Here is a 26,462-nt window from a genome sequence, read left to right on the forward strand (position 1 = left end):
CCCAGAGAGAGTGTGGGCAGGGGCAACACTAGCTTTAGGTGATCAGCAAACACTCACCTCATGGCCCTTTCTTGTAATAAAGCTAGTTTCTGAAAGACATTTATGTCTCAGGATCTTTTCTGAACCTACCAACCACTTCTATTCAACAGTTAAAGATGGGGCCAGCCAGCTAGCATGACTCCTGATTCTGGCCAGTTTCCCAGGGGTAAACAAACACTAAAGAACTCCGGGCAACAATGCAGCATGGTATGTCCCTCTGAAACCGCAGAAACAGGGCCTCTAGGACTTCCCGAGGACCAGGGATTCTCAAGTGTGTCCTTTGCAGCATAGGTCAGGACACAGCTTGAGACAACTGAGACTGGACTTTGACTGAGAGGGCAGGGTTTCCACAGCAGCCCTGGGGTTGTAACATGGCAACAGATGCTCAAATTTGTTTTTTGACTAAGTGAATGACCACTTGGCTTCTCTGGGCCATGAAAAGAGATATCGGTCTCACTCATAGGTAACTGAGAAACCTCGTCCCCTCCATCTTCTCCTAAGGAAGCCAGAAAAGAACAAGGAAGCCAGGCGGTAGCGGTGCACACCTTTAACCCTGTACTCAGGAGGCAGGGGCAGGCAGAGCTCTGTGAGTTCGAGGCCAGCCTGGTCTACAGCGTGAGTTCCAGGACAGTCAAGGCTGTTACATAGAGAAACCCTGTCTTGAAAACCAAGGGAATGTGAAACAAAACAATGAAGAGGCACCAAGCCCTAGAACCCCGGCCTCAGGGCCAGCCTGGCAAGCACTAGGGAGAGGGTGCCCAGGCTCTCCTCTCAGCCCTTGTTGCTGTCAAAAGTCCAGATCTCTCTCTGTACAGCTGCAGAGAAAGGATTCATGCTGGAGATGAAGGAAGAGACTGGCATTGCTGTGGGCATTCATAGCAACTGCAGAGAGACAGTCAGGAACAGCATCATCTTCCGGAAGGCTATTGCTCAGCCCACCCCAAGCTCACCTTGGACGGTTTTCAGAGAGAAGCCAAAGCTGTTGCCCTCCTTCACCAGGTAGCAGAGCCGTGGCTGGGTGCACGTCTCCACCGCCCCGTTCATCACAGGGCCTGGTTTCTTATCGTTCAAAGCCGGCTCCTTCTGGCTTTGGTCCAATTCTTTCAGGTCCACCTGTGTTTTTACAGCCTTCTCATAGGAGTCTCCATCCAGGACGAGCAGAGTCACGGAATTCCCACTCTTTCTCACCAGATCCACCACCTTCAAAGAGAGGGGAAGTGGTCAAAGGATACCATGTCCTGATCACCACCCTCCTGCCCCCATCACCTGCAGGAGGAGGATGTGCATCACATGCCCCTAAAGGTCTGGCGGCTGACCTGATACCCATACCCTAAGCAGAGGAGTACCAGACACCTTGACCCCAACACTCCCAATATATATGAAAGTGTGTATATATATATATGTATATGTATATGTATATGTATATGTATATGTATATGTATACACACACACGCACACACACACACACACGCACACACGCACACACACACACACACGCACACACGCACACACACACACACACACACACACACAGGAGGATTAGACCGGGCCCTGGCACCGTGGAAATCTATGAAGTCCTTACAAGGACTGGTCTTTCCCAGAGATGAGTGCTCTAGTGCAGTGGTTCTCAACCTGTGGGTTGTGACCCCCTTTGAGGGATTGAACAACACTTTCCCAGAGGTAATATCATGTATTAGATATTTACAGTTCATCACAGTAGCAAAACTACAGTTATGAATCAGCAATCAACATAATTTTATGGTTGGGGACAGCACAACATGAGGAACAGTGTTAAAAGGTCTCGGCATTAGGGAGGTTAAAAGAGCACAGCGGGGCTTCTCGGGTCTAGGGGTGGCATGGTGCAGCAAAAGGGGAATGGTCGTGAAGTGGGGCAAGGCCCCCCTCCCGTATAGTCACTGCACGAATGTGAAGAAGCTAAGTCACCTGCACGTGGCTGCCTCATCTGTGCAATCACACACGCCTCACAGGCTTGTGCTGAGGGGTATAGCTTATTCAGAGAAAACTGTCTAGCGTGCAGCAAACAGGCTATGCATATTTGACCCGACACTGTTACATAGTAACAGTTTTTAATTGATTGATCAGTTTTATAATAGGGCCCAGGAAATCAGTTCTCTCCTTCCACCACGCAGGTCCCAGGGATTGGAACCCCTTGGGTCATCAGGCTGGCCACATATTACTTTCTCCAGGTCTTAGTTCATCATAAGCAACTAGACTGCCCACCATGAACTATGATAGATTCTTGCCAGTGGCATCCAGAGGAGAATCAAGCTCCACTGATCCCCCAAATCAGAGTGCAGAGAGATGTGGAGCCCAAGAGGTGTCAGAACCCCAAGTGTCCATTCACCTGTGCATGTTCTTCCTTGTCGACAAAGACCCCGTTGATCCTGAGAACTCTGTCCCCGTCCAGGAGCCCTGCCTTCTCCGCTGGGCTCCCCTTCTCAATCACCCGGACCAGGTGGCCATCCGTGTCCTTCTCAATGCGCAGGAAGAAGCCATAGTTCTGCCCTTCTTGTTTGGACAGTTTACACTCTCTGGGGTTGAAGGCGGAGGCCATTTCTGTGATGAAAAGCAAATGGGTAAATCCACAGACAAGGAAATCCGGTTGGAGTGTGAAACCCATGTCTTTGCTTGTCCGGTCCTGTTCTGTTGTGCGCGGTGTAGCAACGCTGGGGCTCCAGGGAACCTTTGCGCAGATCGTGCTCATGATTTCCAAACACATTCCCCAAGAGTGGCTTTCCACTTGTGTTTCGGACCCATGTGTTCAACCGAGTACTTCCCACAGGAGCTTTAGCTTCGATAACTCCAACCAAACTCACCTTTGTCCCCGTTCCAAAGAGCTTCAGTCTGAAAACGTGTGATCCAGAAGGTTTAGGAAGCCAAGTCTACCTTATTTTAATTACCAGACAGAATAGTAGACTTCCTTTGGGCATGTGCTGGGGCTGTTGTTATTGTTGTTGTTGGTGGTGGTGGTGGTGGTGGTGGTGTGTGTGTGTGTGTGTGTGTGTGCACATATGTGTAGAAATCAGAAGTCTTGTCAGGTGTCTTTCTCAATCCCTCCCCACCTTATTGATTGAGAGATTCTCTCAATGAACCCAGAGCACACAGCTCTGACTGTAGTAGCTGGCCAGCAGGTCCAGCCGTCTTCCGTCTCTGCGTCTTCAGCATGAGGACTGCGGACACACCACAGCCTTTTACAGAGTTTATGGGGATCCAAACTCCTGTCCCTGAGGAGCTCACACAGCAGCACTTTAACGAACAGGTCTGTCTGCCCAGCCCCCGGAAGTTTCCTTAAGACACTCTCACACCTGTGCTCTGCCCACGGCCACCTCCGAGAAGCACACCTGCACTCACATTATCCGATGAGTCTGTCAGCTTCTAGCCCGTGAACAAGAGGAACTACATGCTGCCTCTCAAATCTAGGAAAATAGCTTTTTCATAATTATATTTTTAAAACAAAATGTTCTGCGGGGGTGTCCTCCTGAATATGTGTTGCTTTTATTGGTTGATGAATAAAGTTATTTCAGTCAATGGCTCAGCAAAGTCAAGCCAGGTGAGAAATCCAGATATATATAAAGAGAACAGGCAGAATCGAAGCGACGACATGTAGCTGCTGAAGGAGTAGCATGTCGCACCAGTAAGCCACAACCCTGTGGCCTGCACAGATTAATAGCAATGGGTTAATTTAATAGTGAGAGCTAGCCAGTAAGAAGCCTAAGACATTGGCCAAACAGTGCTGTAATTAATAGAGTTTCTGTGTGATTATTCGGGTCTGGGCAGCTGGGGAACAAAGGTGCAGTCTCAATCTACAAAAATGTGGTGTATGTCAAGAGCTAAGAGATACAGGATGGTACAAGGAAGGGACTTTGGGAAGGAATGGGCTAGGGAGAAAGAAGACCAGCTCCATGGAGAAATGAATTCCCAAGAAGAACAGGGCTAGTGGAAATTGGGTGAGGCAGGACAGGGCAAGGCAGACTTCAAACAACAGAAAGAAAGAAAGAAAGAAAGAAAGAAAGAAAGAAAGAAAGAAAGAAAGAAAGAAAGAAAGAAAGAAAGAAAGGAGGGAGGGAGGGAGGGAGGGAGGGAGGGAGGGAGGGAGGGAGGGAGGGAGGGAGGGAGGGAGGAGGGGGAGAGGGAGGGAGGGACGGAGAGGGAGGGAGGGACGGAGAGGGAGGGAGGGACGGAGAGGGGGAGAGATGGGAGAGGAAGAGAAGGGGAGAGAAGAGAAGCCAGGCCTCAGACCTGCTAATTGTGTTAGTAATGCAATAGCAAAGATGGTGCACCCCTGGCTGGTGCAAACACAATTGGGGCACACAACAAAAACATGTGAAAGAGGGTCTTGGGAAGTAGGGGTTCAGCAGCAGAGGACAGGAGGGTAACCAGGAGACATGATCAAAAGACATGACTTATACACCTGAAACTATGATATAGTAAATGAGATTGGGAGGAAGGGACAAAAATGGCCATAGGTGGTCCCGAAGTTTCTAGTCAGAGGAAGGGCACCCAAGAAAAGATGCCAATGGCAGACTAAGGGCTCTCCTCCCCCCACACCAAGGCCATATTATCTGTCTCCACCCATCCTGCTCCTCCTGTTTTGCTGCTACAGGGAAGAGCCTGGGTCAACCAGAGGAGAAAAGGAACAATGTGTGAACAATGGTTGGGTCCTCACTGCTAAAGGACGTGGGCCAACTGCTAGGGGCTCCAAGGCCTCCCACTCAGCCCTGTGCTTTCAGAGCAAAGTGGGAGTGGGGGCAGCCCAGCCAAAGGCTGGCATACGAAGCAAAGGGCCGAGGTGGCTGCAGCCAGCTCCTTCAGTTGTCTTCAGGGCACAGCTCCTGCCTGTGAGCACGTCCCTTTGCTCTGGAAGGACAGGACATGGAGGAGCAGAATGACGAACAGGCCACAGTATGTTTGCAGGCTCCCTGGAGGCCTTGCTGTGGCCACTCAGGATGCCGTTAGACCCACAGAGCAGGGCAGAAGAAGCAGACAGGAAGAGCCCCCACCCCCTGTGGCTCAGTGCCTCAGGCTTGCCCTTCTCTCTCTGCAAAGCTGAGTGTGAAATTTTCTGTGGTCAGAAAAGCCCAAGAAATGGCCCCATCAGGCACCTGGAGGAGAGAAAAGTGAAGCCGCGGGTAGCAGTGGCCGTCCTCACACCTTAGGAGAGCACAGCTGCTCTTCACATCAAAGGCACAGCCCGGAAAAGGGCCCCTCAGGGAGGAAGGGGCCAAGCGCAGCCAGCACCAGCCGGCTCTCCTCACTTGCCCACCTCCGGTCTTGTTCTGACTTTGACTTTTGAGCTGCTTGGTCTGCTCAGCCTGCGCACACCACCTGTTTCCCACCACACGCAAGCGCCTCTCTAGACCTCGTCAGTTTTCAGCGCCACACGGCTGGAAGGCCTTGAAGGCATCCGTCGTCCCTCTTCGTTCCTCCAGGTAAACAGTGGGCAGCCTCATCCACAGGCTTCCGATTCAGAATGCGCCTGTTCAACCAGAATAAAGGGTGCTGGGTTCTGTGTGTTCGTCAAAAGAAGCGGCTGTGTTTTTGGTCGACAGATGAATGTTTGCTTTTTAAGGCATCTACCTTAAAACTCAGCTGTCTCACACCCTGGGTTGGTCACCACAGGATCCCTCCTTTCTTCCTCTGCAGGCCAAAGAGAACATGTGAAATCCCTCCCCACTGGGGGATGTTTTCCCATTTCCCTGGAGACCCAAAGGCCTGATAGGCCAAAAAGATATGAGTTGACTCTTACTTGGCCCAATCTCAAGCTGTGTCTGGTTTGGGCAACTGTTCAGTTTCTAACAGCCAGTCTGAGAACAGTGAGACCTGTGGCTGACGCTTTGAAGAGACTCGGGTGCACGAGGTCACCTTTCTTTCCCACAGCTATGGCTACAGTCAGGGTTAGAGCCAGTTCAGAGCAACAGCAACTCTGAAATGTCATCATGCCTACAGGGAGAGGTCAGCGCTTCTGTCCACTTCCTGTCATGCCTGCCATTACAATGATCCAGTCACTAACAGATTAGTGCTGGCCCCTCCATCAGCAGGTGCCCCCCACAAAGATTAGTGGATACCATCACCCCAATCAAGCCACCCCAAATTCCAAATTCCTGGTCTTACATGGGACCCTCTGGGCAAAACCTCTTTCCGTTACAGTATTTAAGAGAGTCAATTCAGTTTAGCTCCATTGTTCCACCTCCATTCCTGTTTCTATCTAGTCCACATCCTGTCAGGTCCTCGGTCCTGTGTTGCTGCTTCCTGAAGATGTCTGGACTCTGAGCTTTGACCTAACTAGGACACTGCGCACAAGGATCTGTTTCTTGTTTCTTCAACCCCCAGTTCATCTACTTCTTGATGAGGAAATCTGAGGACCAGGCCTTGATGGTGAACGTGTAGGTAATTAGTGAAGACTTAGAGATATCTAGAATATCCCAAAGCAGCTCTGTTTCCAATTATCAAAATACTGGCGATGACAGGAAGCCACGAACCTGTCTGAACTGACACGGGAAAGTCAATTCTTGGTAACCAAGTTGTTTTTGTGTGGAAAAACAATAAAGTCCCTGGCCAGGCAGACAGCAAGAACGAAGGCCCTGGCCAGGCAGACAGCAAGAACCAAGGCACTGGCTAAGCAGACAGCAAGAACGAAGGCCCTGGTCAGGCAGACAGCAAGAACCAAGGCCCTGGCCAGGCAGACAGCAAGAACCAAGGCCCTGGTCAGGCAGACAGCAAGAACCAAGGCCCTGATCAGGCAGACAGTAAGAACCAAGGCCCTGATCAGGCAGACAGTAAGAACCAAGGCCCTGATCAGGCAGACAGTAAGAACCAAGGCCCTGATCAGGCAGACAGTAAGAACCAAGGCCCTGATCAGGCAGACAGCAAGAACCAGGCCCTGGCCAAGCAGACAGTAAAGGCACAGAGGTGTTTGTCCATCACTCTTTCTGATAGCATTACTCTCACCTTCAGACTTCATTTTCTTCCAAACAATTGGATTCTTCCTCTCAAGAATGAATGATACACCGAGGTCCAGAAGAAAAGCTCAGAGCATTTTGCACGTTAGGAAGGCGAGAAAATGAACACAGATGCGTTAGGAGGCTCTTCTGCCAGGGGTCAGAGTAGAAAGGATTCAAACTACTAGGCTTTTCCCACAGAAAAGCAGTCACTGACAGGGCCAGAAGACAGTTCCCGAGCCCAAGGCAGGCCCCAACAACCAGCAGGTCCAGCTTAGTTGGCCTCAGTTCATGTGTCTGAGGCTGGAAGCTGAGGACTCTTTGGAGGAAGGTAAGGGACTGTTATCACTGTTCCTGCTGGGAGTGGGTTTGTGGGAAGGCCTGTCTGTCCTGTCAGACTGCTCCATGCAAAAGTCCATCTGAAGCCTCTGTTCCAAGATAATGTTTCATGTGGGTGGAAATGTCCTACCAAGAAATGTCATAGGCTTGAATGTGCATGAGCCAACCCAGACCAAAGTGGGGAAAGAGCCCTTTAAACATCAGCTGCATGATCTCCTGAAAGGATTTGAAAATCTTAGCTCAAGTGGAAACCTGACAGGAACACAGACTGTGCTCCAGACAGAGACAGAATGTGGGATTCCCGGAAACATTTCAGGCTCAAAAGCGCAAGAGCCTCTCTGTGAGTTTGAGGCTAGCCTGGTAAACAGAACTAGTTCCAGGACAGCTGTTACACAGAGAAACTCTGTCTTAAAAAAAAATACAAACAAACAAACAACAACAAAAAGAGTCAGGTCACAAAAGGGCTCAGAACTGAATGTTGGCTCTTGTTTTTCAAGCATGAGGACATGAGTTTGCTCTCTGGTATGGTGATTTGAATAGGAATGACCCCCAAAGACTCAAGTGTCTGAATGCTTGGTCCATGGAGAGTAGCAGTATTAGGAGGTGTGGCCTTGTTAGGGGTGATTTTGTTAGAGGAAGCATATTACTACGGGGTGGGCTTTCAGGTCTCAGAAGCTCAAGCCCAGGTTCAGTGGTTCACTATCTCTTCCTGCTGCCTGCCGGTCCAGATGTAGAATTCTCAGCTCCTTCTCCAGCACTGTGTCTGCCTGCATGCCACCATGCTCCCCTCCATGATGATAACAGACTGAACCTCTGAACTGTAAGGCAGCCATAATTAAATGCTTTCCTTTATAAGAGTTGCTGTGGGGACAGTGACTTCCTCAAGAGCAGGATCCAGGCAGTGACCTCCACAGGAACAGGTACAAGGGAGCCACCACAGAACAGGCCCAAGCCAGAGACCTCAGCGGGAACAGGTTCTAGCCATGGACCTCCGCAGGGGCAGGTCTGAGTCAGTGACCTCTGCCAGAACAGGCCCAAGGCAGCAACCTCAGTGGGAGCAGCCCCAACCAAGCAACCTTCCTGGGAGAAGGCCCAAACAGCCCTGGGATTGCAGGGCTACCCCCTCCCCAGCACAGAACAACCTCCGTGAACAGCTAGTGACCTCAGGTGTAACTGGAACCATGGCCCTGACTGCACCATGAGGAGCAACCATCTGAGCCTTGGATTCACTGGCACCTGGAAGATTGGTCACCAGAGACACAGCCCCAACTACACCAGTCAGAAAAAAAGAAGGATTGACAAGGTAAGAACACATTCAACATCCCAAAGATCAACATGACACCAACAAAAACTAGTAGCCCTAAAACAGTAAGAACCAAATATATAGATGGAACAGAAGAGAATGGCCTAAAAAATAACTTTAGGAGAACGTTTGAGGCCCTTAAAGAACAAATGAAAATTTCCCTCAAAGAAATGGAGGAAAAGGCAAACAAAAAATTGAAAGAAATCAACAAATCCCTTAAAGAAAACCAAGAAAAAGCAATTAAACAGATGAAAGAAACTATTCAAGACGTGAAAATGAAATAGAGACAATAAAGAAAACACAAATTGAGGGAATTATAGAAAAGGAAATTATGAGAAAATGATCATGAATCACAAATGCAAGCATAAACAGCAGAATACAAGAGATGGAAGAGAGAATCTCAAGTGCTGAAGATACAATAGAGGAAATAGACTCATTAGTCAAAGAAAATATTAAATCTAACAAAAGCTTAACCCAAAATATCCAGGAAATATGGGACACCATAAAAAGATCAAATCTAAGAATAATAAGGATAGAAGGAGAAGAAGTTCAACTCAAAAGCACAGAAAACATATTTAACAAAGTCATAGAAGAAAACTTTCCCGACCTAAAGAAAGATATGCCTATGAAGATACAAGAAGCTTAAAGAATACCAAGTAGACTGGAAAAAAAAGTCCCCTTGCCACATAATAAGCAAGACACTAAATATACAGAATAAAGAAAGAATATTAAGACCTGTAAAAGAAAAAGGCCAAGTAACATACAAAAGCAGACCTATCAGAATTACACCTAACTTCTCAATGGAAACAATGAAAGCCAGAAGGTCAAGTATTATGCCTTCTGATATTAAGAGACCATAGATGCCAGCCCAGATTACTATATCCAGCAAAACTTTTAATCATCATAGAAGAACAAAACAAGATATCCATGACAAAATGAGATGTCGTAGTAAAAAGGAGGAGCGGCGGGCCACTTCCCTGTGCCTGGCTACCTGGCTTGTTTACATCTGAAATAATTACACAGAAACTGTATTTATTTAAACACTGCCATACCCATTAGTTCTAACCTCTTATTGGCTAACTCTCACATATTAGTTTAACCCATCTCCATTAATGTGTATTGGCACTTGACTGTGGCTTACAGGCATGAGTCTAACCAGCGTCCATCTCAGAGAGGAGAGCCATGGCATCTGCCTGACTCTGCTTTCTTTCTCCCAGCACCCTGTTCAGTCTACTCCACCTATCTAAATTTTGCCCGATCAAAAAACCAAGGTAGTTTCTTTATTTGACCAATGAAAGCAACACACAGAAAGAAGACCCTCCTACACCAAGATGTAACCAATATGTAGCCACAAATCCAGCCCTACACAAAGTACTAGAAGGAAAACTCCAACCGAAAGGAAGTTGGCTACATCCCCAACCACACAGACAATAGATGATCTCACAGCAGCAAATCACAAAGAACGGAAAAACACACACACAATAACATCATCAACAACAAAAACTAAGTTAACAGGAGATAGCAATCATTGGTCATTAATATCCCTTATATAAATGGACTCAACTCACCTCTAAAAAGACACAGGCTAAAAGATTAGATACAGAAACAGAATCCATCCTTCTGCTGCATACCAGAAACACACCTCAACCTCAAAGACAGACATCACCTTAGAGTAAAGCATTAAGAAAAAAAAAAAATCCAATCAAATGGACCTAAGAAACAAGCTGGTGTAGCTATTCTAATATCTAACAAAATCAACTTCAAACTAAAATCAATCAAAAGAGACAAAGAAGGACATTTCATATTAATCACAGGAAAAAGCCATCAAGAGGAAATCTCAACACTGAACATCTATGCCCCAAATACAAGGGCACCCTCATATGTCAAAGAAACACTTCTAAAGCTTAAATCATATATTAAACCCCACACACTAATAGTGGGAGACTTCAGTACCCCACTCTCAAGACTGGACAGATTAGTCAGATAGAAAATTAACAGAGAAATAAGGGAATTACAGATGTTCTGACTCAAATGGACTTAACAGGCATTTATAGAACATTCTACCCAAACATAAAAGAATATACCTTCCTCTCAGTACCTCATGGTACCTTCTCAAAAATTGACCAACACGCTTGGTAACAAAGTAAACCTCAAAAATACAAAAAAAAAAAAAATTGGAATAACCCCATGTATCTTATCGGATCACCATAACTTAAAATTAGAATGCAACAACTTTAATTCCAGAAAGCCCACAAACACATTGAAATTGAACAATGCTCACCTGAATCATCAATGGGCCAAGAAAAAAAAATAAAGAAAGAAATTAAAGTCTTCCAAAAATTCAATGAAAATTACCATATAACATACCCAAATTTATGGGACACGATAAAAACAGTGTTAAGAGGAAAGTTCGAGCTGGAGAAATGGCTCAGCGGTTAAGAGCATTGCCTGCTCTTCCAAAGGTCCTGAGTTCAATTCCCAGCAACCACATGGTGGCTCACAACCATCTTTAATGAGTTCTGGTGCCCTCGTCTGGCCTGCAGGTGTAAATAGAGAGAGAATGTTGTATACATAATCAATAAATAAATATATAAAAAAAAAAAAGAGGAAAGTTCATAGCTCTAAGTGCCTACATAAAGAAGCTGAAAAATCCCACACTAGTTAATTAACAGAACACCTGAAAACTCTAGAACAAAAAGAAGCAAACTCACCCAAGGGGACTAGATGGCAGGAAATAATCAAATTGAGAGCTGAAATCAAAATAGAAACAAAGAAAACAATACAAAGAATCAATGAGACAAAGAGTTGGCTCTTTGAAAAAAAAGTCAACAAAATAGACAAACCTTTATCCAAACTAACCAAAAGGCAGAGAAAGAATGTTGAAATTAGGAGCTGGGCAGAAAATAAAAAAGAAAAAAAAAAGAATGTTGAAATTAACAAAATCAGAAATAAAAATGGGGACATAACATCAGACACGGAGAAAATCCAGAGAATCATTAGGTCATATTTCAAAAACATGTACTCCACAAAATTGGAAAACTTAAAGGAAATGGACAACTTTCTGGATAAATAATACTTACCAGAATTAAATGAAGACCAGATAAGCAAATTAAACAGACCTATAAGTGCTAAAAATAGAAACAGTTAATCAAAAGTCTCCCAACCAAAAAAAGCCCAGGACCAGATGGGTTCAGCGCAGAATTTTACAAGATTTTCAAAGAAGAACTAATACCAACACTCCTCAAATTGTTACACAAATAGGAACAGAAGGAACATTGACAAACTCTTTTTACGATGCTACAATTACCCTGATACCCAAACCATGCAAAGACATTACTAGGAAAGTGAATTACAGACAAATCTCCCTCATGAACATTGATGTAAAAATACTTAATAAAATACTGGCAAACTGAATACAAGAACACATCAGAAAAATCATGAAGTTGGTCTCATCCCAGAGATGCAGGTATGGTTCAACATACAAAAATCTATCAATGTAATCCAACATATAAACAAAATGAAAAAAACAAACAAATATAATCATCTCATTAGATGCTGAAAAAAAACCTCCAACAAAATACAACATTCCGTCATGATAAAGGTCTTGGAGAAAGCAGGGATATCTAAACATAATAAAGGCAATATACAGCAAGCCAACAGCTGACATCAAACTAAATGGAGAGAAACTCACAGCGATCCCACTGAAATCAGGAACAAAACAAGGTTGTCCACTCTCTCCATATCTATTCAATATAGTTCTTGAGGTCCTAGCTTGAGCAATAAAACACCAAAAGGAGATCAATGGGATACAAATTGGAAAAGAAGAAGTCAAACACTCGCTATTTGCTGATGATATGATTGTTTACATAAGCCACCCCAAAAATTCTACCAAGGAACTTCTACAACACATAAACACCTTCAGTAACGTAGCAGAATACAAGATAGACTCGAAAAATCAGTAGCCCTCCTGTACACAGATGATAAATGGGCTGAGAAAGAAATCAGAGAAACATCACCTTTCACGATAGTCACAAATAATATAAAATATCTTGGAGTATCTCTAACCAAACAAGTGGAAGACCTATATGACAAGAATTTTAAATCTTTGAAGAAAAAAATTGAAGAAGATACCAGAAAATGGAAAGATCTCTCATGCTCTTGGGTAGGTAGAATTAACATAGTAAAAATGGCAATTTTTTTAATGTTTTTTAATATATTTATTTATTATGTATACAATATTCTGTCTGTGTGTCTGCCTGTAGGCCAGAAGAGGGCACCAGACTCCATTAGAGATGGCTGTGAGCCACCATGTGGTTGCTGGGAATTGAACTCAGGACCTTTGGAAGAACAGGCAATGCTCTTAACCGCTGAGCCATCTCTCCAGCCCTAAAAATGGCAATCTTATCAAAAGCAATCTACAGATTAAATGTCCATCTAAATCCCAACAAAATTCTTCACAGACCTTGAAAGAATGGTACTCAACTTCATATGGAAAAGCAAAAAACCCAGGATAGCCAAAACAATCCTGTACATAAAGGAACTTCTGGAGGCATCACAATTCCTGACTTCTAACTCTACTACAGAGCTACAGTACTGAAAACAGCCTGGTATTGGCATAAGAACAGACAGGAGGACCAATGGAACTGGATCAAAGACCCAAATATCAATCCACACACCTATGAACACCTGATTTTTGACAAAGAAGCAAAAAATATAAGATGGTAAAAGGAAAGTATATTCAATGAATGGTGCTGACGGAACTGGATATCAACATGTAGAAGAATGAAAATAGATCCATGTCTATTACCATGCACAAAACTCAAGTCCAAATAGATCAAAGACCTCAACATAAAGCCAGGCACACTGAACCTCATAGAAGAGAAAGTGGGAAGTACACTTGAATGCATTGGCACAGGAGACCACTTCCTAAATATAACCCCAGCAGCACAGACACTGGGAGAAACAGCTAATAAATTGGACTTCCTGAAACGGAGAAGCTTCTATAAAGCAAAGGACACAGTCAAAAAGACAAAATGACAGCCTACAGAATGGGAAAAGATCTTCACCAACCCCACATTGAACAGAGGTCTGATCTCCAAAATAAACAAAGAACTCAAGAAATTGGTCATCAAAAAAACAAATAATCCAATAAGAATAGGGTACATACCTAAACAGAGAATCTAAAATGGCTGAATGACACTTAAGGAAATGCTCAACATCTTTTGTCATTAGAGAAATGCAAATGAAAACAACTCTGAGATTCCATCTTACACCTGTAAGAATGGCCAAGATCAAAAACACTGATGACAACTTATGCTGGAGAGGATGTGGGGGAAAGGGAACACTCCTCCATTTCTGGTAGGAGTGCAAACTGGTACAGCCACTTTGGATTTCAGTGTGACGATTTCTCAGAAAATTAGGAAACAACCGACCTCAAGATCCAGCAATACCACTTTTGGGTATGCTCAACCATACCACAAGGACATGTGCTCAATCATGTTCATAGCAGCATTGTTTGTCATAGCCAGAACCTGGAAACAACCTAAATGCCCCTCAGCCGAAGAACAAATAAGGAAAATGTGATGCATTTACACAAAGGAGTACTACACAGCAGAAAAAAATGAAGTATTGAAATTTCTGGGCAAACGGATGGGTCTAGAAAACATCATATTGAGTGAGGTAACCCAGACCCAGAAAGACAAAATATTATATGTACTCACTCATAAGTGACTTTTAGACATAAGGCGAGAGAGAGAGAGAGAGAGAGAGAGAGAGAGAGAGAGAGCGTTGCCTCTCACATGATGTCTCTTTGCAGCAATAACAGCAATAGAACCCCTAAGACACCTGGGACATGCTGATATGATAGCAAACATTTGCAACCCCAGAGCTGGGAAGGTGGAAACAGGCAGAATCCTGGCGTTCATCAGTCAGCCAGCCTGCTCCAGACCAGTGAGGGGCTCTGCCTCAAAAAAAGAAAAAAAAAAAGGAAAATCTATTTTTTGTCTAATTCCTTTGAGCCTCTGCCTCCCATGTGCTGGGATTAAAGGCGAGCACCACCACTGGCGATCTTTTGTTGGTGGCAGTACTCAGGTTCAAACCCAAGGCCCAAGCTCTACCAAGGAAGGAGCTAAGTATAAGTAGCAAACCCTAGAGATGTAAGATCAAGAGTCAGAGCATCCTCTTCTCACCCCTGGGAGTTGTCCAGCCTCACCCAAATGTGCTGACTACCTTCACTTTGTGAGAGACAGGGGAGTTGTCCAACCCCGCCCAAATGTGCCAGCTGCCTCCATCTGTGTGAGAGACAGGCCAATCAAAGCAATATAAACCCAACAGCCATCAGATGTCACTAATGGTAATAAATCATGCCTGTGAAGACCAGTGCCGGGCTAGAGAGAAGCCCCAGTGGTGAAGAGCACGGCTGCTCTCCCAGAAGACCAGGGTTCGGTTCCCAGCACCAACATGGCAGCTCACACCATCTGCAACTCCTGTTCCAGGGGATCTGATGCCCTCTTCTGGCCTCCAAGGACATCAGGCATGCGTGTGGTTCACACACAGACGGACATACAAGGAAAAAAGTCACACACACAAGATTAAATGGTTCAGTGACAGGTATGGGGTACCATCTCGGTGTTCACGGCCACCCACAAATTGGATCTCAATCCTAGCTGTCCCTTAGATTCACCTGCATATCACCTGCACAGAGCCATAAAAATAGATACTTAGTCCCCTCGTCACATCTTTGGGCACAGACTTTGAGGCATACATTGAAAACTAGTCTTTGAAATCACCCCACGGGGTACTTGACTCCTTTCCCCTCAAGGACAGTTCTCCTGGGTCACAGAAGAATGTCATGCTTGGATGAACTATTAACATTACCCAGAGCTCACCTTTACTCCCTGAAGAAGCCCTGGTGACAGTCTGGCTACGAGAGACTCTTGGTCACCCTAAGGGTCCTCAAGATCCAGCTCTGTCTAAAGTGAGTGCCTGATCACAGTGGCTGGAGCAGGCACCCTCCGGTCCCTGTCTGTTGTCTTCCTCCCCCCTCGACAGTTCCGTGCTGTTCTGAGTCAGGCAGACATAAAATCAAACCGTTGAAAACTTACGTTTAACCTCTGGATTTTGATAGAACTCTGATGCTGCCCCCAAACCTCACTTCCTTAAGAGCTAGCCAGGCTTTGCTGGGGACACCTTTAATCCCAGCACTCAGGAGGCAGAGGCAGGCAGAACTCTGAGCTGAAGGCCACCTGGTCTGTATAGGGCATTTCACACTACCTGGGGTTATATATTAAGACCCGCAGGGGGAACTAAGGACACTGTTCCTCCCTCACCCAGCTGCACTCAAGTCTGAGAAACCTAGCCAGCCCAAGGAAAACTGACCACTGTAGCCCTGCCTCAGCTTCTTGCGACATCCCAGTCTCTTTCTTTCCCCTCCATAAAGCTCCTCCAGTCAGCGTGCTCAGGCAGGGGATGTCTGTCTAGAATGGTGAATGTAACCCCTTCAGTTTTCCACTAAAAATCAAGAGAGCTCACTTACCCCACACCCAGGTCATGCGTTCGCACCATGTCCCTATACTAACATATAAAGCCTCCAGTTCTCAAGGGACTTAGGGGTCGGTTAAGTTATGGGAAATGGCTGATAGATAATTCCCAGAGGCTGGAGAGATGACTCAGGAGTTCAGAGCACTCACTGGCTTTGCACGCAGAGGAGCTGGGGTTCAATTCCCAGCACCCACATGATGGCTCACAACTGCCTGTAGCTCCAGTTCCAGGTGATCTGACACTCTCTCCTGGTGTTCATGGGCTCCAGACATGCATGTGGCACATAGACATATATGCAGGCAAAATAACCATACACATGAAATAAAAGGAAAAGAAAAAAGAAAACTTTACCACTACAAAGTATACATGTGTAAGAGCTACATCTTGGGACAAATTAAGGACTACTTCAGAATGGTATGGCTACCAGGCCATGGAAAAGTCCGTGGGCATGCTTGAGGAAGAGCTCAAAATCAAACCAAAGGGAGCTTGCTGGTGGGAGACATGGAAGAACTTCACGTCCAGCCCATGGTATCTGGCCATGGCCTGGTGGCACAGGGCCCACTCGGTGTGTTTAAACAGAGGGACAATAAGGTTAGAGTTGGGCTCAGGAACAATTGGTGGAGTGGACTGGAGCAGACACCCTGGAGGCAGGCCAGGAGGAAGCTGTCGCAGTGATCACAGAGGTGATAAGGGCCTGCCTTGGCCTAGAAACTGTGACAACAGAATCACAGAAAGGGGAGGGTGGCGGACCAAACATGGCGCTCTAAGCAATCGGTTGGCAATCGGTTGCATTCATTCAACCCTGTCCCTTCGTATTTCTCCATGCTGAGATGGCATCAGACAGAGCAGGTGCAACAACAGTGAGGTGACACAATGTGTCCCCTGCCAGGACAGCTTGCAAGCAGGAGCTGCAGAAATGAAGTAGGTGGTACTCTGGCCACACACTTCTCCCCTGCTCCCTGCTGGCTCTCACGCTGGTGCTCTCCAGTCCTGCCTAGCCTGGCTGCTTCTCCACGAGGGTCCAGTTTTTATAACTTGCCTTGAATTTCTTGCCCTACCCAGTTTATTCTACTAATTAACTATGATATTTGCTCCTACCTCCCAGCTAGAGGCTCCCTTTCCAGTATGGACTGAATGGGGGCCCTGCCTCTGAACCTGAATGTCAACCATGATGTTAAAGGGGCAACTAAAGTTAAACCAGGTCATGAGGAGGAGACAAATCTGGTAGGACTGCTGTCACTAGGGTGAGATGCTGGGGATGACCTCGCACTGGGGAAAAAAAAAAAAAAGATCACGTGAAGATACAACGAGGTGGCCATTATGAAAGCTGAGGACAGGGGCCTCAGAGGGCCCAACCCTAACAGCATCTTTGTCTTATTCTTCTGGTCTCTAGACCATCAAGAAAATGACACTCTGTAAAATTCTATTACAGCAGCCCTGGCACCTGCCTCCTGAGGGATGACTCAAGGGACACCAGCATGGCACAGTTTTCGACAGGCATGGTGACACACAGTTGCAATCGCCATGTTTGGAAGTCTTATTAGGAAGAGCATGAGTGTTTGTGGCCGGCCTGAGCTGCATCGTGAGACCTTGTTTCAGAGAAATACAATAGTACAACTGAGGAACGGGATAGCAAGGTCGGTTGCGGTGGGTTTAAATCAGAGGGCACAGCTCCGGTAGCTCTGGCGACTGGAACCAGAGTCCTCCTCCAGGGCAGTCTGCGTGGGTGTTCCAAGTGAAGCCCCATGGGGAGACGGTGGCAGGAAGAGAGATTAGGGTAAAGCCTCAGGGAATTCCTAGCAAAAAATCAGCAGAAAGCCCAGGCTATGGTGCCATCCCGAGAGGCATTCCAACCTAAGACACATATCAATGCCAAATGATGTCAAGAACAAAACCAGGGAAGGCCACCAAGCTCAGACACCAAAAGGCCAGGGAAGCAAGAGGGTACTGAACAACAGAGGCACAGACATGTCTCAGAGCGGGAAAATGGCAGCTGGGACAAGAAGCTGACACTTGCTCCCTTTCGTTGTCGCTGTTGTTCTGAGACAAAGTCTCATGTAGCCTTGGCTAGCCTAAAACTCACTGTGTAGACCAGGCTGACCTTTAATTCAAAGACCTGCTTGTCCCTGCCTTTCTAGAACTGGGATTGAAGGCGTGTGCCGCCATGTTCAACCAAGTGCTCCCACTTTTCTCAAATGTATTTTTTTAATTTTTTATTTTTATATGGAAGGGTGTTCTGCCTGCACGTGTGTCTGTATGCCATGTTCTTTTTTTTTAATTTTATTTATTTATTTTGTATACAATATTTTGTCTGTGTGTATGTCTGCAGGCCAGAAGAGGGCACCAGACTCCATTAGAGATGGTTGTGAACCACCATGTGGTTGCTGGGAATTAACTCAGGACCTTTGGAAGAACAGGCAATGCTCTTAACTGCTGAGCCATCTCTCCAGCCCCCTCATGCAGTGTTCTTGAAGGCCAGAAGTGGGTGTCAGATCCCCTGCGACTGCATATACAGGTGGCTGTGAGCCGCCGTGTGGGTGCTGGGAATTGAACTCAGATTCTCTGGATGAGCAGTCAGTGCTCTTAACCGGTGATCCATCTCTCCAGCCCCAGTTGCTCCCGTTTTTAAAGAGTTTGCATCCGTCTCCAACTTTTAAGAACATGGAAAACCCAACCAAACAGAGCCCGTGGGCTGGCAGCCTGTGCAACCATGTCTGGAATGTCACAAGCAGTATTACTTCACTGTAGGGAATCAGGAAACAGATTTAATTAATCATGTATCCTATACAGAAAATGCAGTTAGGTGAGCATTGGCGTTTTCACCATAATGGACACCAAGAGCAAGAAAGGGATGGGGGTGCGGGCCAGCAATGCAGCATGAGCTTATTATGCCGGGGTTCTTGGACATGGCCACCCGCGTAAAGAAAAATGACAGACTGAGAGTACCTTTCACCCTAGCTGGGGTTTGACATTGAAAAGCAGGAGGCTGGCTGGTGAGGATTCTAGACTGAGGATCAGCCCAGAGTAGGGTGGTAGAGTGCAGAACCAATGTGAACTAGGAGTGAGGAAGAACCAGGAAAGTGGGAGCAGGAAGATGGGGAGGAAGGGCAACCTAAGGCAGTATGCTCTAAGTGAATTAAGGAGATGTCCAGGACAAATGACCAAATCCTCTTCCCTAAGGTTTTTGGAAACAGAAAAGCCAGCCCCACTCCGCCTCAAGGCACAGGTAGGAAAGCCCAGAAATGGATGTTCCCTAAGTCCCAGCACCATCATTCTTTTCCAAGGAATCAACTTGTTGTTGGTTATTTAAGGGATTCAACTGTTTTGTTTTTTTTTTTCTTCTAGTCAGTGGTTAGTCGGGGGAAAGGATTGAATGTATTTTCAATTCAACAGGGAACCTTTTCGGAGACAGGACCTCCCTGTGTAGTCTAGGCTGTCCTTGACTTAGTGATCCACCTGCATGTACCTGCTTCCCAACTGCTGGCCTTAAAGGCAACACACAGCTTCAACAGGGAACTCTTAATTTGTACCCATTTGGGGAACCTAAGGAACAAGCCAGAAATGCCCAAATACAGACACCAAACTTGGGGTAGGAGAGTTAAGAGGTCATGAAGGTCCCTTCAAACAGACTAGCTCCTGTCCAGGGAGCCCACAGCCACAGCCCTGCAGAGCTAATAATGTGTGCTTTTCTCTCCACCTCCACATGACATTCTACTCCGGGTAAAGCACATTAGGAAGGACCAGCGTTAAACCTAGATCTACCTAGTTTTGAATCCCAGGTAACCCCTTGCTAACAGTGAGGATGTAGGTGAAGATGATGGTACCCCTTGATGGAGACAGTGATGCTCCAGATGGATGTTAAAATCTCCGGAGCATAGAGTCTAGAGCAAGGACACCCGCGCCACAGGAGCCATTAGTCCTGACCTCTAGTGGGAGACCCGACACCCGACACAATGGCATTTGCTGGTGGAGGCGAGTAGGGACTGAAGAATGCGCAGGCACCGTGATCATCTGGCACAGCCAGAAGTTCTCCTATTCTCTCCTGACAGTCTCTGCAAAGCTAACCTTAGCTGCTGGGAAGAGCAGATGCCTCTGTTCCCAATGAACCACTCAGATAACTACGCTGAGACTCGCCCTGACCCGGGAGTATCTGTGAGTCTATGTATCAAAGGCTCCAGCAGAGCCTCCAGGCTGAGCTGAAGCCAGAACCCATGAGCTCAAAGTGGAAGCCAACAACCAGGGACCTGCAGAGCCAAAGGATGGAGGAGCTGGAGTGAGCGAAACCCTACCTTATACACTGCTATCTGGGCCTCGTGTGGATCATGGTCACCAGGGAGTACTCAGGGACCAGGTCCACTCAACCAGAAAACATCAAATTTCCAAAGATTTGATAAAGGACGTAGGATCAACAGGAACTCCGCCTATAGGTAGGAAAATGTGGTCTGCGGTCAGCAATGGGCTCAGGAATGACAGCACCTATATAAACACCTGCTTCGGGAAGCAGTTTTACTGAAAGATAAGGGCTCACAGGTCAGCTGGTGAGTAATGTTTAACCTGGTCACTGAGCCTGTGGAAGGGTCCTCCATTATATAACCCAGGACAGAAGCATGATGGAACCAATTGTCCACTTCACTGAGGCAGAAGCGGGTGGGGGAAGCAGGGCCTATCTGGCCACATCGAATCTAGCCCTGACTCACCTTCACTGGCCTCCACGACTGTTAGAAAACCTGTGCACTTCAGTGAGAAGGGAACTAACACTCCCTGGAAGTTTAACCGGGTGCAGCAGCCCACTCGTACCTGAGAAGAAGGTTACTCGTCCTGCATCCACACACACCTATGTGACCTGAAAAAGCAGAGGTCGCCAGACTTCAGTTAGAAAAAATATAGTTGGTGGAGCATGTGGGGGTTAAGTCCAAAATTGCAGACAGGCTGTGAATTCCCGATGTGGTCAACCCTGGCAAAGGGCTTCCCGCCCAGACAACCACATCCCTCTGTGGCAAAGCCTCGCACAGACTGCTTCTGCTAACGACATTAAACATTAAATGCAATCATGCTGTGGGGCTGGAGAGATGGCTCAGCAGTTAACAGCACCTGCTGTTCTTGCAGAGGACCCGAGTTCAGTCCCAGCACCCACATGATGACTCACAACCATCTGCATTCAATTAACGTCTTCTGAGTCCCGTGGGCAACCGGGCACATACGCAGTGCAGGCGCATACATGCAGGCAGAACGCCCATACACGAAACATAAGCAAACTTTAAAGAAAGAGGAAGGCGGCGTACTGTAGCTCAGCTGACACTGAGAAGAGGATCTCTGGCAAGCAAGATACAAAAGTGCTTTGATTTCATCCTTCGAAAGCCACTCACCTAGAGCACAGTTTAAGATTTTGGTGCAGGTGGCAGATCTTAGGCCACCAAGGCTCCTGCATTGAAAAGCAACACCTATGGAAATTCAACAGGTCAAGTATATTTACATGACTAGTCCCAAAACAGAGGGGAAAATGAGGCCCTAAACACAGATTTGCTAACTGCCCCTTCCCATTGTGACAGTCGCTGTCCGGGTCTCAGCTGGGGATAGATTTAAAATGCAAAGAATTCATGGAGGCATTCCATGGAGAATTATCTAGATAATAGTGATGACAGGCCTGGTGAGCAATTTTTATCTCCCTTTTATGATAAAGAATAAAATTTCTTTTACCAAAGGTCATTTGATCGCCGGTACCTAGTATCCTCCCTACCGCAGGCTCCATAAATGATATTTTGTACTGTATGGTAGGACTCCAGTCTGGGAGTTCATTGCTCTCCACAATTTAATTGCTTACCTAAGGGTTTCAGGGGCTGGGAGAGAGCTGGAGTTAAAATTGTGAGAACACAAGAGAGGATGCGCTCACACTGTTGATGGGACCCGAAACAGCGAAGGCCTCCTGGAGGTCAGCTGCAATGAGGGTTTCCCCCCAAAACAGCGCCACGCTTGTCTTGGTGCAGGATCTCACACAGCCCAGTCTTAAACCTTACCTTCAGCTGCAGACTCTTCTGCTTCTCCTGACTAGCAGCCACAGGTGTGCACAGCCACACCTGGTTTATGTGGCACTGGGGACCAGGTCCAGGGGCTAGTGTATGCCAGGTGAGCACACTACCCAGTCCCTAAAACTTGCTTTTCTACCCACTTACATTTTCCATATGCCTGATCTATTAGTGGAGTCCTCCTGCCTCTAGATAAACTTTCTGACCAGTCTTCAAAAGTAGAGATTCCTGCTGGGGCATCAAGCATGTGTTGCTCCTTCAGAGGACCCAGGTTCTAGGTACCTCACTACCCTCCGTTGCTCCTTAGGAAATACAAACCTGGTCTTTGCATGACCACCCACACCCAGCCTGCCCTTTGCTCACGCCACAGGCTCTGCCTGGGTTCCCTTCCCCAATGCTGACTACCCATTTATAGGAGGTGCTAACTAAACATTTTTTCCAGGCGGATGAATTCAGGACCTTCCCGGGTCCAGGTCAACATTCAAATCCTTGCATGACTAACACATTCTGTAGGTCACCCCTCCTCTTTAAGCACCCTCTTTACTTCCATCAAGGTACATTTAGCCCCCACAATGAAGCAGGTGTCAGGCTCAACTGAAATTAGGCAAGACATTGTCCTACCTCCAGAGAGCCCAGAATCCAGTGGAGAGAGTCACAAAACACACCTACTAGCGCCGATACAGTGGCTAAGAGTGAAAATGTGCTATTGTTAAGCATGTATCGAGTCCTTTCTAGAGTTACTTGCTACTTCTGAATACGGGATGAAACTTAACAAGTCATTTCTCATGGAGTGGGGGAGACTCCAGATGGCTACGTTGGTTTCACCTGGCTAGATATGCCGAGCCTAAACTCTGATGTGAGGTCTGGACTCCTTTGCTTCCCAGCCTCAGAGGCTACGCTGTGCTTTGGGATCTTGTAGGTAGAGTGGGAGGAGCAAGAAGTCTCCAGGCGGGAGAGCACACATGTCTTCACGGAACAGCGAATGTTTCAGAATCACCTCCGTGTGTATTCAGGATGAAAGACAGAAAACGGGTCAGGATAGGCAGTGAAGCACCTTGGACTCAGCCACAAAGATTATAGATGCCATTTCGGTTGTTTGCATCAGCATCCCCATCAAGACAAGCTGCCTGTGGAGTAGGCAAGCTCCTGGTGGTATTTTCATGCTCTATAGGTATTCCGTACCGCTGGTGGGAATCCCATGAGCTAGTCCTGTTTGGGTTGCAGGTGTGGGAAAAGATGTTTCTGTTGTTCTGTTTGTTTGTTTGTTTTTAACTTTTGGTTTCTGTGGTTCCACCCAGCTTCATAAATACAGCTATCTGTTTCTGGCCCAGGCTCCAGTATTGGTGTTTCAAGCATAGAGAAACCTCACAGCAGCTATTCAGTAGGCAAGACATCATCCTTCCCTATTACAAACCTCTCGTTACTGCCGGGCGTCCTGAGTTCTCTGGAACCGCACACAGAACAGGGGAACTAAAGACATCATGATGGGGCGTGTAAGATGCATTGAGCATTTAACTTTCCTCACAGTTAAGAACTGGGCCCCCCCCCAATACTCATGTGAGAAAGAAACAGAGGCTCAGAGTAACACCCACGTCGCACCTGGAACCCAGGCTTCCAGTCCCAATGCCTGCATTCTTCACTCCCTGCACCTGAGACAGGGGTTTCTCTGTGCAGCCCTGGCTGTCCTGGAACTCACTCTGTGGACCAGGCTGGCCTCGAACTCGGAGATCTACCTCCCAAGTGCTGAGATTAAAGGTGTGCACCACCACCATGCTCTTAAGCACTTGTCTAGAATGCCAACTGGGCAAGAAGAGCTGGGTGGTGGTCTCTCCTGAAGAACCAAGGAAAGGAGTTGCTGAAGAGCTTGAGGGAATCCTGGCTACCTCCATCTCCTCTTGCCCACCTATGCAAAGCCATGAGCCGTTTAAACTAAGTTGTGAGTGGAGAGGTCCATTTCCACGGTCAGACAGCCTGACAGGAAGTCCAAGTTCCTCAGCCTCCTCTCCCCAGGAATAGCTGACGAAAACAACCCCTGACCCAGCTCCCTTCCCTCCACCCAAACATGTAAGCATCTATTCTGAGTCAGGAACTGTCCCAAGAACTGGGAACACTGCAGGTAGCGATGATTTCAGACGACGGGTGCTATAGAGTAACGCAAGATCGTGACGAGACGGAGGGAGGCTGGATTTCGGAAGTCCTTCTTGGAAGATAACGTTTGAATTCTTCCTCGAGTCACAAGGAGCCCACCTTCAAAGAACGGATCCCCTTATATGGGAAAGGCCTTGAGAAAACAGACTCAGTGACACCAAAAGACTCATACACGGTCTCCAGCAAACCGCATGGATGCCGCTTCCCGCTACTCCATGGCACAGCTAGATACACTCGTCCGAAGAGTAGGCATCTTAGATTTGGACTGTCAAGTCCCTCAGACACATTCACATTTCTAATTTTATTTTCAGAACAACCCTTTGGAAATGGTACCCGATTTTCCTTCAACAAATAGCAAAATTGAGGCAAGGCATGTATCTAATGACCTGTGATAAATGATCTAAGACCTTAGCCCCTGGTTTCCCAGACCTGTGCTCTCTCCCTCGGGTGAGCAGCAGCTGCCTACCAAGTGGTCTAGGACACACAACAGCAACAACAAGCCCATACGGCAGAGACTACACAAGAGTCAAGTATGAGAACAGTGTGCTCGGTCATAACACACAAATTCAAAGTCCCTGATTTGTTTGGACAGGAAAGACTAGTCAAACTGTGGCCTGAAGCAGTCAGGGCCCTGTCACTTATGGATACAGGATGACACTTTCTACATCAAAGCCCCCGTGAGAGTCTTTATAAATATAGTTATAGACCAGCAATCTTCAGAACTAGTGGGCCCCTAGGTAAAGATCCTGATGCTCCGGAAATGAGTTCCTCCCCAAATGCCTACACACAGAAGAATCCGGGAGAACTTCAGAATAACAAGAGACATTTCAGGTTCACCCAAGACACAGAGATTGAGAGATGCCCCAAAGGGAGATTGAGGGACCTGAATTTCCACTCAACTAGCCCAGGAATCCGTGGCTTTCCTCATGGTTAAGGGTTAAGCACTGGCCTGGGAGGTAGAGAGGCGGCATTTATTTTGACTAGCCAGGAAGTTTAAGGGCTAGCTGCCCTTACACCCAAAAGGCTTGGGCAGTGGTCTCAGGAAAAAACTTCCTGGGGCCTATGAGGTCTGTGGTCTCTCTCTTGGCTGTGCATCTTATACAACACTCCTCAACCCCCCATCACCCCATCTCGTACAATCCAAGGAGAGTGAGCAGCTCACCTTTATGAGGAGAGCCTAACTAGCCCTCACAGCCCCAGCAGAAAAAGCTGTGAAACCACAGGAAACAGTCCGCACCCCTTCACCTGCCCTCCTGCCACCACCAAGGGCCTCAAGCCCTCCCTGTAGTCACTTGCTAGGAAAAAAGAAAAGGGAAAGAGGATCTCCAGGCCAGGCGGCTGGTTCCAGAAGCCATTTCTTACCTATGAGAGAAGGAGCCACCGGGCCACTAGGAATTCTCTCTGCTGCTAACACTACTAGTCTTGGAACTTACTGGACTTTGGTCAAAGATTGATTTAAAAGCTGATGTATTTAACAGGGACGTGTGGTCTGAGTTCAAGCGACCTCTGTCCTGCTCCCTGCCAGCTGGAAACCCTCAAGATCCCTTGACCAACAGAAGCCCTGCCCCCACCCCGGCCTAACAATGTGGGGAGTAGGAGGGCTTGTCTGTGCTCCCTCAGGACAGAAAGTGGGGAGCAGAGGTGGGGAGGGCAGCTGGGGAGGAGGTGCCTCTGCCTTTCCAGTCCTGTCCAATGAACAGAGGTCTGGGTCATACCCAGCCAATCCCTAATCCCAGTAGGAATTTCACTGCCCCTAGCCCAGGATCAGAGTAGGGGCTCATCACCAGCCACCTTCCACACTGAGGCCATCCGGAGAGCAGGGCACTGCACCTCCTGCCCCGAAAGCCACCAGCAGGCTAATAAAGCCCAGCGAAGGCAGAGCCCCTGTTCACCGGTCCTGCCTCCCACTGTGCCCTGGGGTCTTGCACTTGCCTGCTTGCTGGGGTCTGCAGCAGCAAAGCCCGGCTCCTGTCTCCCGCTGGCTGATGTCTGTTCTCCAACTACTGATACCTGAACTCCTCTCCACACTCTGCAGCCTCTCAGGAAGGCGGCTGGGCAGTGGACAGCGTTTTCACAAGTTTCCCTGTGGGCTGGAGCCGTGCCTCAGCCAGG

At 47.1% G+C, this 26,462-nt stretch overlaps 1 protein-coding gene across 5 annotated transcripts in view; it reads right to left on the minus strand.

Annotated features, from left to right (window-relative positions):
* Positions 1 to 25,874, minus strand: part of Pdzk1 (PDZ domain containing 1) — a 37,667-nt gene extending 11,793 nt beyond the window's left edge. The window contains exons 1-3 of one of the 5 annotated variants that reach the window (XM_048447086.3): positions 25,713 to 25,874; positions 2,405 to 2,616; positions 990 to 1,239 (exon numbers count right to left, since the gene is read on the minus strand). In XM_048447086.3, the coding sequence (XP_048303043.2) occupies positions 990 to 1,239; positions 2,405 to 2,614 (460 nt within the window). In that variant the 5' untranslated portion in view covers positions 2,615 to 2,616; positions 25,713 to 25,874. Of the gene's footprint in view, positions 1 to 989; positions 1,240 to 2,404; positions 2,617 to 7,008; positions 7,033 to 20,468; positions 20,591 to 20,976; positions 21,000 to 22,193; positions 22,334 to 25,712 lie in introns of those variants that run through there. The other 4 variants (XM_048447096.3, XM_087897731.1, XM_085677955.2 and 1 more) reach the window with 4 other exon arrangements.
* Between the last annotated feature and the right edge of the window lie 588 nt (positions 25,875 to 26,462).

This window comes from Myodes glareolus, chromosome 17 (genome assembly GCF_982192425.1).
Source record: "Myodes glareolus chromosome 17, mMyoGla1.1, whole genome shotgun sequence".
In the NCBI taxonomy this organism is placed as follows: domain Eukaryota; kingdom Metazoa; phylum Chordata; class Mammalia; order Rodentia; family Cricetidae; genus Myodes; species Myodes glareolus.